Raw genomic sequence first — 12,821 nt, 5'->3', positions numbered from 1 at the left:
ATGTATGCGTTCCCTGACATTTGTGCAGCTGAAGGAGATACAGGGCCATTGTTGGAACATCCTTTTCCATATCCCCCATTAAGAGGCTTTGTTCCTGTTTAACTGGATTTCTTATTTTAAGTAACCTCAGTTATTTACTTACGGTATTAACATTTTAAGTGTGGACACTTTGCTGTTGCTTCACTTATTTCCAGGATCTGGTATTTAAGTCTGTTCTACCTTATTCGTATACTGGGCTAACTCTCTGTACTAAACGTAGTCTGCATGTAAATATGTTTTATTTTGCTACCTGTAGCTCTTCAGATCAACTTGGCACTGCAGCCTGTTTGGCTCCCATGGTTAACCTGGTCTTTGGACATAATTTAATCTTGTGCAACATCAACTCTATGTGCTACTTCCCTGTGCTTGTGCTATGGCATCACTTTTCTCTTGTACATCTTAGCAGCTTCCTGGCACCATTCCCTCCCCACGTGTGTTCAGACAGGTCATTCCAGCGATAAGGGAACGTACGGTGGTGATCAGGTTCAGGGAGCTGAGTCTGAGTGTGCTGGGGCAGCGTTTCCATCAGTTGTGATAGTCACAAGGTCACAAACCCACATCCTGGTCCCCAGGGAGAACACGCAGTGTGGGACCAGAGCACATCCCCAGTTACACCAGTGATGCTCGTACGTGCTGGTAGGAGCCCTCGCCCAGGCAGAGGGCTGGGGTGAGCATCTCCAGCAGGAGGGCAGCCAGAATAAAGCAGCCTCCTGCTCCCCTGGCTGGAGAGTGGGACCCAAAGGCCGGTCGGAGTTCCCCATCTGTCTGTCTGTCTGTCCACCTGGTGCAGGCTGTGTGGCTGTTCATGCCACCTGTGTTGGCCAGGGAAGGTGTGAGCGCAAGCAGGGCCAGAGAACAGGCGGGGATGGGAGCTGGGATGAGGGCGGGCGCTTCATGAGCAGAGCTGCTTCATTGTCCACCGGGATTTCTCTGTGGATCGGTTGCCAGAGCCTCTTGTTTCTGAGAGTCTCCTTTTACACGACTCAGCTCAAAGTGTCGTTTGGGCTGGTTATGGTTGGTGGAAAAACGTGCTGCCTGCCCTTGAATGTATTTTGAAAGGTGAGCAGAGCCAGAGCTGCCTCCTGTTTCTTTTCCAGCCGGACTTATGAGCCTGGGCATGGAAAGCACTCACTGGGGGTGTTTTGGAAGGGGCTGCATGAGGCTGAAAGAGGGTTTGGGGAGGGATGGGGCTGCACAGCACTACACCAGCAAAGACACGAGCATCCCAAAGCCGTAACAGCAAGTGGTGCTGCTCCTTGTTTCATAGTCAGTTACCAGCCGGTTGTTCAGCACATATTTTGCATGTTTAAGAGCAGTGTTTTGAACTGAGCTGGTGCTCCCAGTCTGGCCCCAGTAGCATGGTACAAAGGTACTGGAGGAAGGAACAGCTGCGTGCACAGAAAGTCCAGCACACACATCCCTCACCAAAGGTTGTAGCGAGGGGAATAAGTTACGCCCAGTAAATTCCTTTGTAGGTTGAGTTTCTTTTGGGAAGCGATGCAGCTGGGAGGCAGATTAACTTTGTTTTGTGCATCCGTGTAGCCCCTGGCTGCTCCGTGTCTGAGCGGGGTGTCCTCGGGGGAGCGAGGGGCTCGGGGGAAAGTGACCCCACTTTGGGGGTCCCTGCTGGGCTTGGGGTGCTTCGTCAATGAAACTGCCAATTGGACCTTGCCCAGTGTCACAGTGGTCACAGATATATGTTTCCAATATATAATGAAATCTCACGATGTCATTTTGTTTTTCTGGTGGATGAGAAGGGCTGTTTTGATTTCAGAAAGGAGTTTCCCCTATCTCCAGTGGCTACACCCATTCCCCTCTTTCTCTGCCAATTTTTGTGGCTTTATAACCTTTCTCCTCTTTTTACCAGTGATTTTTCTTGTCCTGACTGTTATGCAGAGGACCCATGCAAGCAAGGGATGGAAATTACAATAACTCTGAGCACCTGGGAGGCTTGAACCCGTCGTACACTGATCGCTAAGCAACACAGAAAAATGTTTTTCCTGTTTTCCTTTTGGTTATAAGCACCTTAGGTGGTATTTGTTAAAAGAGCTGGCTCAAACATTCTGGCAGAAAGGTGATAGGGAGATAAAAGCTGCCTTTAAAGACAAACAGCTCAAGAAATAATAGTCTTTACCAGGGGAGCTCTGGTGTGTCTGCAGCGTGTCAGGCTTCAGCAGCTTAATGTCTGCTGAACCCTGCACTCGGGGGAGCCGCGACGGCGGCGGAGAAACACGTGGAAAAGCAAAACGCTGCAACCCAAAGCTGCAGCTGCAAATCCCCTTAATGTGGAGATGGCGTGTAGCAAAACTCACGGGGTATTTTGTGGTCCTCTCGAAACAGCGAGCTCTTGTGCTGGCTTTGCTGCATCCCCCTGGCTCCAGTGCCCTGCCAAGTGCTGTAAGGTCTCTTAGTGCTTTTCACAAGATGGACCCTGTCATCTTCGGTTTTCTGGGCATATTTTAATGCTAGTAGTTATATTTTGCCTCTTATTTTTCTGAGCATTTTCTTTCCACTGTAAATGGCTGTGCAGTACTTCGCTGTGAAGGTGTCAAGGCGCCTCTCCCCAGAAATGCCCTCACAAAGCAAGTTGTGGTCAGTTGTTTCTTAGCAAGTGGCTCGATTCCCTCCCACCCCCCACATTGCCCTTATTCTGCTGAGTTTTTAGAGGTCAGCAAGCTCGAAAAAACGAGGTTTGTGTTGTCACTTGCTGCCCTAACGGAAGCTGCTCAAATACTACAAGCAAGTGGATGGCATAAGAAGTACAACTGAGAGGAAGTATTCCTGCAAGCTCTTGAGTGTCTGAGGCTTGTGGCATAATTGCATCGCCGTTGCCGAGCTCCAGGAGCCGGCAGGCTCGGCGGGAGATGCCGTAGCCCAGCTGTGCGCAGGGGCTGCAGGAAATGAGACGCAGAATAGCTGGATGGAGGGGTTTAGATCCTAATTGCCCGGGGATTTGGTGCGCTTCCTCTGCTAGGAACTGACAGTAGTCAGGAGCTCGCCTTGCTGTGTTAGGCATTTGGCGTGTTTCACAGAAGCTGAGAGAGGAGAGTGGCGTTCCTCAATTAACCCAGCGTTTAATGAGCGGCTGCCCATGGGGGGCCGTGGGGACGGGGGGGTGTGCAGCTGGAGAACAGGTGCCACCCACAGAGGGGACTCAAAGTGCAGGAGAGCCCGAGTCAGCCTTTGTCAGCACCAACAGTTCCGAGTGATTAATTGCCCTGGATCTGAAATATTTGGCGGAGAATTTCCTAATAATCCATATTTGCTCTAAGCCGTGGCAAGTGGTGTGTGGCACATCCCTAAAATCTAGTTAAATAGGGACACTGACGGTGTTTGCAAGTGAGAATTGGGTCTGCAGGGGGCTGAGGGCTGGCGGTGATCTGTTGGTCCCTAAATTTTGGGAGCAACTGCTCTAATCTAATGTCTGTATACAGATGGTACTGAACGCGGCATTGTTTTCCCTCCTTACACAAGCTTGGAAGTATTTTCCTCATCCTGAAGTAGAAGAGATAGTATTAGTTTATTATTATTATCTATTATAAAATAATCTTCCAGTCGAGCCTGAGCAGTGGCAAGTCTTTCAGATTAAAATCTGAATGTCCAAAAAGTTTTGATTTAGGACTCGATGCAAGTGTAGCAAACAGCCTGACTTTAAGAATTCTTTTCTCTTGGTAGTACTTTTCCTCCTAAGTGCCTTACAAACAGCAACGAAAAGGGCTTTCCCAGCCCCTACAATAGAAGGAAGTGTTGTCGTCTCCATTTTATAGCGAGCGGCCTGACCCAGAGCACTGCGGGGATTTACTTGACGTGCTTTGTGAGTTGGTGCCAGAGCTTGGGACGGGGGATGGATAATGTTGTAACTCCCCCAGAAAACAGCCCAGTTCCCGTCAGAGGCAGCTGATTTGGGTCCCGGTTCACTCACTTGTCGAACAGGGAAAGCTGGAGGTGTGCGATGCTCGAGAGGGGCTCGGCTGGAGGCGTCTGGGGCTGGTTTTTGCCTTCCGTGGTCAAGGCTGAGATCAGCTTTTTTTCCAGTTCTCTGCTCTGGCATCTGTCCCACTGTAGGTTCGTTAAGGCTCAAAGGAAAGAGGGGTTTTGCGAGGCAGTGCCAGTGCGTGCCCTTGGGGCAGCGACAGGAGCTTTGGGGTTGTTGGCAGGCGATGGGTGCCGTGCAGAAGGCAGCGACCCCTGGGCAAGTGTCTCTGAGCGATGCTTTGGGGTGGGCAGCCTCGCTTGCTCAGCCTAGGGCCTGATGGAAAGAAAAACGAAACAGACCAGCAATATCGAGCACGGGAACTGGATCACAGAGAGTTTCGCCCTGTAGGAAATATGCTGCAAAGCCCTTCTTGGGAGCGGAGCAGGGAGATGAAAGGGAAGGAGGGCTGGAGGATGAAGCTGAGCAGGATGCTCAAAGGCCACACGTACGAGCTTGTACGTGCCGGGGAGAGATGACTCGAGGTCTGCACTGGTTATTAAGGAACAAACTGAGGTCTGAATGTGCAGTTCCTGACCCAAATGGATTGAGCTAAACCGGGAAACTGGCTTAGAGTTTGCAAAAGCCCCACTGTGTTGCCTGCCCCATGTTATTTACCAGGCAGGGAAGCCTGCAGACTGGATGCTGTGTCAGAGGAGCAGAGATTTGTGCTCTGTAGATGCTTCACTGTTGGCCATGTGGGTTTGTATTTATTCAGCCAAGTGAGTGGCAGAAAGAAGCGAAATATGGGATTTCCCACAGCACCCAGTTCCCGTGCCCATCTTTGCTCCTGCGCCTGCAAAGTCGATGGGACATTTACAGCTGACGTCAATGCAAAATGCTCAGGGTGTTGTGAAAAGCTTTTGCTGAGTTTGCCAACTGTAAAATGATACATACATGTGTGTGTATATATATTTATATTTTTTTTTTAATGAGTCACTTAATTGTTGATCGTTTTCTTAAACCTCCTGCTCCTGGAGTCATGTGCACATAAAATAATTGCATTTTTCAACAATTTCTAGACTTCCCAGAGTATAAGGGAGAAAACCGAGGGTGTGATCTGCATGTTCCCTTTTGGCTCTTTGCTTAGAGGCAATCAAGAAGCCCTGAAAAGTTATTTGTTTTGAATCTTGCAATTTTCAAGAGCCTGGCCCCCGGTGTCTGAGTGTTTGGGGTTAGCTGTGCTGAGCAAACATCCTGAACTTGGGCTCCTGACCCTGCTTTGAGTGTTTTGCTTTTCAGACCCAGAAGGTTCCCAGGAGAGGAGAAAGGAAACTGGCTGGCTATTTTTAAACCCTTGCAGTTGCTTTCCTGCCTTATATTATTTATTATCCATTATCAGAAGTGTTTCTCCCCTGAAACCATCTTTAGTGGTCAACCAAGGGACTGGTGAAAATCGCTCATCAAAGAGCTGCATCTTTCTGTAGAGGTCAGACAAAGCTGGAGGGTTTTGAAGGGTTTTGCCAACTGAAAATGAGTAGCGCTGTTATTTATTATGTGTACTCAAGCAGTGCCAAGCAATTCCAGTGGTGGGCCATGATTACACTGCCCTGAGAGATAAACACCAAAGAAAAGCGCAGTCTCCCTCCCAAAGAGCCTACAGCCCAGAGTGGCAACACTGATTTCTGCTGGAGAACCAGGCACTGCCTCTGATTTCTGTGTGTCCCAGGTGAAACGGTGCACGCCACTGATCTCATTTCGTAGCACATCTTGCAGTATCAGGTGTTTTCTGCATGAGATGCCAGTGAGTCTAAGGACACCTCTGCGCGGAGCGTTGTCACATCCTTTCTGCAGCAGAGAAAGCTCCGGTATCTGACCAGCACCACAGAGTGATCAGGGTTGTGATTCTGTACCCGAGCAGTGTTAAAATCTATGTCGTCCTGAAGGTGTGGGGCTGCCATGGGCAGCATAAGACCCTGGTGCAGGGCTGGGTTCCCTTTCCCAGGATGTCCCGGGAAGTCCCCTTGACCCTCTGTGGCTCTAGATAAGCAGGACAATAGCCCACATTGTCCTCACATCCCTGGCAGCTTTGTTAATCCTTTCGTGCCCGGGCAGGAGCTGCTCGTGCCCTCGGCAGCGCTGGACGTGTCAGCCTCGGCTCCGTGTTCTCAGTGGAAATAAAGCTGCGGGGCTGGAAGGCCCTGGGAGGCTGATGTTATTTCAGCTGTGCAGGGAGCTGAGGCGTAAAAGTCTGGATTTTGGTGTTGTCAGCAGGAACTGCCTGGACGATGTGATGCAGTTTATCGGCAGCGTGTGAGGAGGGAAGGGGAAGAGCCAGGGGAGGGTGAGAGCACGCTGCGCTCAGCACAGGGGGATGGGGAGTGACAGTTTTGCCCGTTTCTCTTTGCCTCTGAAAACAAAATTACATTGCAGGGTTCCAGCATCATCTTGGGGGCTCGGGGCCTCTTTAAAGCGGGATCTGTAGCCCTGCTGTCCCCTGGGCCCACTTCGCTTTCCCTGAGTCCCTGCTGGGCTGAGTGCAGGTGCCCCGGTCCCTGTTTGTCACTTTGCCTGCGCCTTGGGGACCTGGCATGGGGAAGGGGTCAGGCTGTGCTCCTGGCACTGACGAGCTGCAGGGCCTTGGTCACATCCCTTCTTCTCCTTGGGGAGGACAGTGCGTGCCACCCCCATGGTGACTTTGTCACCCCATGAAGTCCAGCTGTGGAGGGTGAAGGGCTGGGCAGTGCTCTGACCGCGCAGAGCGCTGCTGGCGGGGGCTGAGCTCGACTGAGGAGATAAAACTTGTCTGTTCAGACAAAAGCACGTGCTGTTAATATCCACACGCTCGAATTTAATACTTTTTCTTTGGGTGGGGGTGTGTGAATCTCAGACCTCGGTGCTGCAGAACCCCTGGTGATGCAAGGATCACCTGTACAGCTTTGCTCCCTCCCGCCCCAGTTAAACCCCCGCTGCTCACCCGTCCGGCTGGGGCTCTGGCAGCATCCCGCACCCCCCGAGCTTCACTCCTCCGCACCCTCCCTCGCGTTTTTTGTTGGTTTTTTTTTTTTTTTTTTTTTTTTTTCCTGGGCTCGGGGTTTTTTTCACAGCTCGCTCTCCTCCGTGTGCCCCCTCCCGCGGGGGGCCGGGCCGTGCCGAGCCGGGCCAGCCCCCGGGGCGGGCGGAGGCTGCGGGAGGAAATCCAGTGCCTGGTTTTACAGCCTCGCTGGCTCCGTCCCGGCCCCGCGGTGACATCAGGCTCCTCGGCGGCGGGGGCGGCTGCGGGTTCCCGGCGCCTGTCCCGCTGTTGCGGGCGCTCCCGCTCCGCCCGCAGCGCTCCGCTCCGCCGAGCCTCCCGCTGCGGCTTTCCCGGCCCCCGAGCATCCCACCCCACACCGGTGCCCGCCCCGGCGCGGCTCCCCGGGCGTCCCGGGGGCGCTGGCGGGGCCGGCGGCGGAGCGCGGCGGCGGGGATGCGGCGGCGCTGCCCATGGGGGGCCGCCGGCGCGCCCCCCCCCGCCACAACGCCTCGCCCGGCCCCGAGAGGATGTTCGAGGGCTCCCGGCGGGCGCGGAGCCTCTGGGGGGGCGTGAGGCTGGAGGTGGCTGGGGAGAGCAGCCCCGTGGTGCTGCACAGCTTCACCCAGCTCGACCCCGACCTGCCGCCGCTGGAGGTGAGTGCGGGGAGGGGCGGGGGTGGTTGGGGGTGTCACTGCTGCGGTGAGTTTGGGGGGCTCGGCTCTCTGCACGGAGCGGACCCCCTCTCTGGTTTGGGGTTGGCCGCCTCGCCTGGCCAAAGCTGGCCTGGAGTTTGGTAAGGGGGCGGCCGTGCTGCTACACGCAGCACTGTCTCATTTTATTTAATAAATGGGCACTTGCTCTTCTTACCATGTGTCCCTGTGCCGTTGACTGGCAGGCGGGCCGCCAGGCTCTGCTGGGAGAAACCAAAGAGATGCTTTCCCTCAAGACAACCAGGGAGGGGGGCAGATTGCTAAAACCCGGGGCTTTTAATATTTTATTTGAAGTTCCGGCTGCTGGAGGCAGGAGTCTGCTCAGATCTGAGCTGCTTGTGAAGGCTTTGAGGTTGTCCAAACCACAAGTGTCCTCTGGGAAGGTTATGAGCATCGGGAGGACTTTGCTGGAGGATGCAAAATATTTGTGCTCCTTTGGATTCGACCCCAGGAGGTTCAGAGTTGGTCTGGTCCCCTGGAGTGGTTTGTTTGATGGCGGTGGTGTGTGGAGGCACCCGAAATAATCTGAGTCAGAGCTGTGCCTCTTTTCTTACTAACGGATGATCATCTTCAGCGTGCCAGGAATGTCACCGATTCTGAGCAAACGGTGTGTTAGGAGAAGCTCAGCTGGAGGAAGGTTTTGGCGTTCAGAGGTGCCGGCTGGTGGTGCAGGGGTTAATATCAGCAAGGGTCAGCAAGTCTGGCTTTGCTGGGATTTAGAGCCAGCTGCAGATGTGCTTCTCAGCTCTGGATGCTTCCCGCTGGAGGGGGGGAGGCGAAGCAGGGGGAATCACCACTAAAACCTTTTGAGTTACTGTTTAGATATCCGTGGGGACAGCCAGCCTTTTGGAGGGCGACAGCGCCTTCTCCCAGCGCTAAACAATCTACCCCACAACCTGTGATGGAAAGTCTTGGTTGCCCACGGATAGGAAGGGCTTTTCTCGGGCTCTGGCTGTATCGGTTCATCTCTGGCCTGGTCACAGGGGCTCCTCAGCTCTGCCAAGAGTTCACGAAAGCTCCATCCAGCTTATTTTCCCCCATTTCCCCTCCCTGCTTCTCTCTCCTGGGGGTGGGCGTACTGACATTGTTTGGACTACATCATCTGGTTCGTGTTATGCCTGGCAGGAAGTCCAGCCGCTCCGGGGGGCCGAGGGGCCGCGCTTTTGGCAAGGGGAGCAAGAGGAGTGGGGAGGAAAAGAGGGGGTGATGCAGCGAGCTGCTCGTACCCCAGGGGAGAGGCTGCCTGGCATGTGTGAGCCCCTGTGCACCCCTGCCGGAGGAGGCTCCGGAGAGGGATTGGCAGCATCTCGGGCAATGGGGGCTGCGAAGGAAAAAGCACTGGGGCTGAGGGCAGCTTTGCGTGGCCCCTCCAGCCCTGAGCAAGTGCCCGGGCTGCAGAGAGACAACTGCCCGCCAGACCTCCTCTGGAGTCACCTTCACCCAGATTTCTGCTCTGGGCTGTACGCAGGTCTGTGCTGCGTAATGGTCAGAGCACAGTCCCCACATCCGATCGCTTGCGCTTTCCTCCCCGCCCTGAACAACTTGCAGACAAATTCCTCCTTTCTCTGTACCATCCATTTGCAAGCAAAGGCAAGAAGAGGTGCACCCCAGAGTGGTGTATGGTGACCTGCTGCTTCCCAAGCAGCTCTGAGATGCTCGGAGAGCTGCTCACCTCCAGTGTGTTCCCATGCAAGGGCCTCCACGTTGCTCGCTAAGCCCCACGGGGCAGGTTGCGCTTGCCGGCATTACAGCACACGAGTGGGGAAAGGGGAAAAAAAGAGAAAAGTGTTGGTGTTGTGACAACCGTCCTGGCAGCAGCCTGGTGTGGTTATAATCCTCGGGTAGAGTTACTCTGCAAGATGCACGCTGGGAGGGGAAAGTGGATTATTTGAATAAGAAAACCCCTGGAGACCTTCAGTGTTTTGCTAACCCCCGTTAACAGCCCCGCAGCGCTGCCCTGGGTCGGCGGTGGGAGCCTGGGGCTGCTGCCTCCGCCAAACGGAGCTGTGCTTCCCAGGCTCGGTCTGTCCCGCGCTGGGATGGAGCTGGTTTCGGTGGAGCGGTGCCAGTTTACGGGGTGGATAGTCTGGTCCCACAGGGAATAGAGGATCCCTGGAAAGCGGCTGGGCAGGTTGTGGGGAATGCGGATCTCGTTTTCCGCTCATCAGCCGAACCCCCCCAGATGTCAGCAGCGCAGACCTTTGCCTGTATCCCACAGCAACGGTATCGATCGCCTGGGCATCGCTTTGAGGTCCTGCTCGAGGTCTTGTGGCCACGTCTTGCCAAGTGTTCTCGCTGTGATTTTAACTGCAGAGAATGGAAAAATTAAACTGACTGTCTCAAGCAAAGGATAGACAAGAGCTTTGCAGACCTTTTGCTTTTGACCTTTCCTGTTCCAATCCATCCCAACTCAGCAGCGAGTGTCAATCGTTCCGCAAAGTGAATTTGGTGGCCCTCCTCCTGGTCCTTGCTGAGCGATTGGGCCATAAACACCCCTGCAGATGACACAGACTCGAACTTTCGTGAGGCTGACATTGCTGAACCTCTAAACAAGTGGCTGGGCTGACATGTATCAAAAAAGCTTGTGTCCTTGCTCTTCTAGCTCTATTTGTTTTCTGAACAATTAGGAGATTTTCAGTTGCTAAACGCATCCTAAAAACTTGAACTGGTCAGCCCAGATGGCCTTGGGGGTCAGTGCTTGTTCTTTACAGCTGGGAAGGAGGCGAGGGAGAGCCAAAGATATCTCTTAAAAGCCATTTTCATTGCCTTGGAAGAAGATCCTTTTGTCCCAGCCTGTTTTCCTCCCCCAGGCACAACCCAATATGCCCCTTGCAGTTTGCCAGATGAACATCATCTGTTGGTATTTCTTGGATGGGGACCTACCTTCTGGCTCCCTTCCAGAAGGGTTTGGAGCTGGCGGTGAGGCCGGGAACAGGCTGAGATGCTGATTATTGGTGGCTGGTGCAAGATGGGAATAACAGAGATGGGAGGGATTTTTAATTATTATTTGATATAGTTAGAGAAAAGCTGGAGAGAGATTTCTAAATGTGTTTGTATAAGGATCATGTTGCTCAGAGGCTGCCGTGCTGTGTTTCCATAGAGGTGGGAAACCCCCCGGTGCTGGGATCTCACTGAGGTTTTAGTGGATTTAGTACCAGTCTGGCAGCCCTGGAAACCGAAATCTCTGTTTATCTGCAAGCTGGATGGGCAACTCGCCCCCAAGGCCACTTCAGGGCCGCCCACATCACACAGTTGCCCCACTACAGCCACCTATTTTCTCTCTGTCGAGGTGAGATTACCGGACAGGGGCAACTAGACGCGGTCTCAGAGGGTTTTCATGCTTCCCTGTGCCCGGGTTTGGGGTGGGATGAGCAGAAAGAGCGTCAGACCAGCTGTGCCTGTGGGGGTGGTTCTTGCTCAGCTGGCGCCGCTGTTTTGGAGATGGGGGGTTGGCTGTGACACCCCCCGGTTAGGGACAGAGCATGGGCTCTGTTTTAGGGCCACCTGAGTTGGTCTGATCACTGGAAGGGCTTCATCACCAGCGGCCCCTCCGTCACCCTTTCCGCCTCTCTAATCACCAGCGCTCTGTCCCCCGAGGGATGTGTAACTGAAGGAGCAGAGAGCTTATTTAGGTCACTTTAGACCACATTTAAAGGCTGGGCATCCCCTGCTTGTACTTTCTTTCAAGCTGTTATCTCCAGAGCTGCCTACTGACTGCCTTTGAAGCAGATGTGCTTATTTTATTCAAATATATACTTGCAGCGGGGCTGTTTCAGTTCTCAAATACTTCTTCATCTTCCACAGACCCAGCAAGAGGGGGGGGGAAAAATGTCGTTGCTAAGGAGCGGGATTTGGATACAAAGCTGGCTGAGCTGCTGGCAGGGGGGCCGGGGGGCTCCAGCACAGCTCGTGGCGGCTCAGAATTTCTGCATTGCTTTGGTGAGGTGGCACATGCAGGGTCCGGATGGTGGGGGTTGAGTGGTAGGACTCGTCCCCTCCCTAGATTAATTTGTTCATCCTGTGCTGTTAGCGTGTGTGGTGCTGGGTTAGACCCAATGGCAGCATCCACGGCCTGTCCGAAATGCGTGTCGTTTGCTGCGGGGGTTTGCGGGACCTTTGTTCTGTAGGCTGAAAGGTGAGGCTGGCACGAGGAGGGACTTGGCGCCCAGTGAGACCTGTTGAGCATCACTCTGTACCGCAGCCTCTGCCTGGGAAAACCGGCAGCAGGGGAAGAAATGAGCTGTTTGGCTATTTTAGTTGTCGGTTTGTCTCATTCTTGTCCCCATGCGGGGACTCACCCACACATCGCAGCAGCCCCAGCCCCCCTGGCTCACGGAGTTCTAATAAAGGTGTATTTGGACTTTGCTCCTGAGTTGTTAGGGAAAGGGAGCGCTGAGCTCCGGCACGGAGCAATCCCCGCTGCTCCGGGGGCTCTGCCCGGCAGGGTGGCCTTCGGAATGGGGACGTGGGGAGGGGACCGGGGCAGTCATCCTCTTCCTCCTTTCAGGGCCATGTCTTGTTAACTATTCTACAAAGGTTGATTAACATCCTTTGTCATTATTTCTCATATACGTCCGTCAGGAGCAGAGGTGATGCACGACGAGCCTGCCGCGGGCTGACACAGGAGCAGCTTTGCTCGCGTGTAATCTGGTGTTTGCAGAAGGGCTTTTGTGGTTGGGCCTTCTGTTCTCTTCACACCTGGGAGCAGCTCTCCCAGAAGTGACAGGAACGTCCTTTCCTAAATCTCTGCGTGGGCCACGCTGTCGCATGGTCTGCAGCGAGCAAAAACCGATCTCCTTCCGTGCAATGAAGTAGCAGCTCCGCAGCACCTAAAACCTCTCTCTCCATGTGATTTTTGTTTGTTTTGTTTCGATGATGTTATGCAAATAATCTCTAAAGTCTTTGGTTACATTCCCCAGGCTGCGTTGGTACAGGTTCTTATAGGGCAGAGCTTTTACATTAGATAAACGCCGCCAGTTTCTCTCTAACATACCTGAGGGTCAGGAGTTATGTGGCAGCTGAATGTCGGCGGAGATTAAGCACGCACAGAGGCATCTGCGTGGCCTGTTTCACTTGCGTAGCTCGACAGCAGCGAGCTTGTTTTCATTACGCCGTTGGTATTTTGACGAGCCCTGCTGTCAGA

At 53.7% G+C, this 12,821-nt stretch overlaps 1 protein-coding gene across 4 annotated transcripts in view; it reads left to right on the top strand.

Moving 5' to 3' along the window:
- The window catches only part of RALGDS (ral guanine nucleotide dissociation stimulator), a 55,614-nt gene that overhangs the window by 24,417 nt on the left and 18,376 nt on the right, over positions 1–12,821 (top strand). For 2 of the 4 annotated variants that reach the window (XM_065648328.1, XM_065648327.1), the window contains exon 1: positions 7,342–7,621. The exons of 1 other annotated variant lie outside the window; for it this stretch is intronic. In XM_065648328.1, coding sequence (XP_065504400.1) covers positions 7,439–7,621 — 183 coding nt within the window. In that variant the 5' untranslated portion in view covers positions 7,342–7,438. Of the gene's footprint in view, positions 1–7,341; positions 7,622–12,821 lie in introns of those variants that run through there. One more of the 4 variants, XM_065648326.1, reaches the window with a different exon arrangement.

The sequence above is a fragment of the Caloenas nicobarica genome, chromosome 19 (genome assembly GCF_036013445.1).
Source record: "Caloenas nicobarica isolate bCalNic1 chromosome 19, bCalNic1.hap1, whole genome shotgun sequence".
In the NCBI taxonomy this organism is placed as follows: Eukaryota; Metazoa; Chordata; class Aves; order Columbiformes; family Columbidae; genus Caloenas; species Caloenas nicobarica.
Note: the sequence above shows the minus strand (reverse complement) of the source record. Positions and strands in the feature narration are given on the sequence as shown.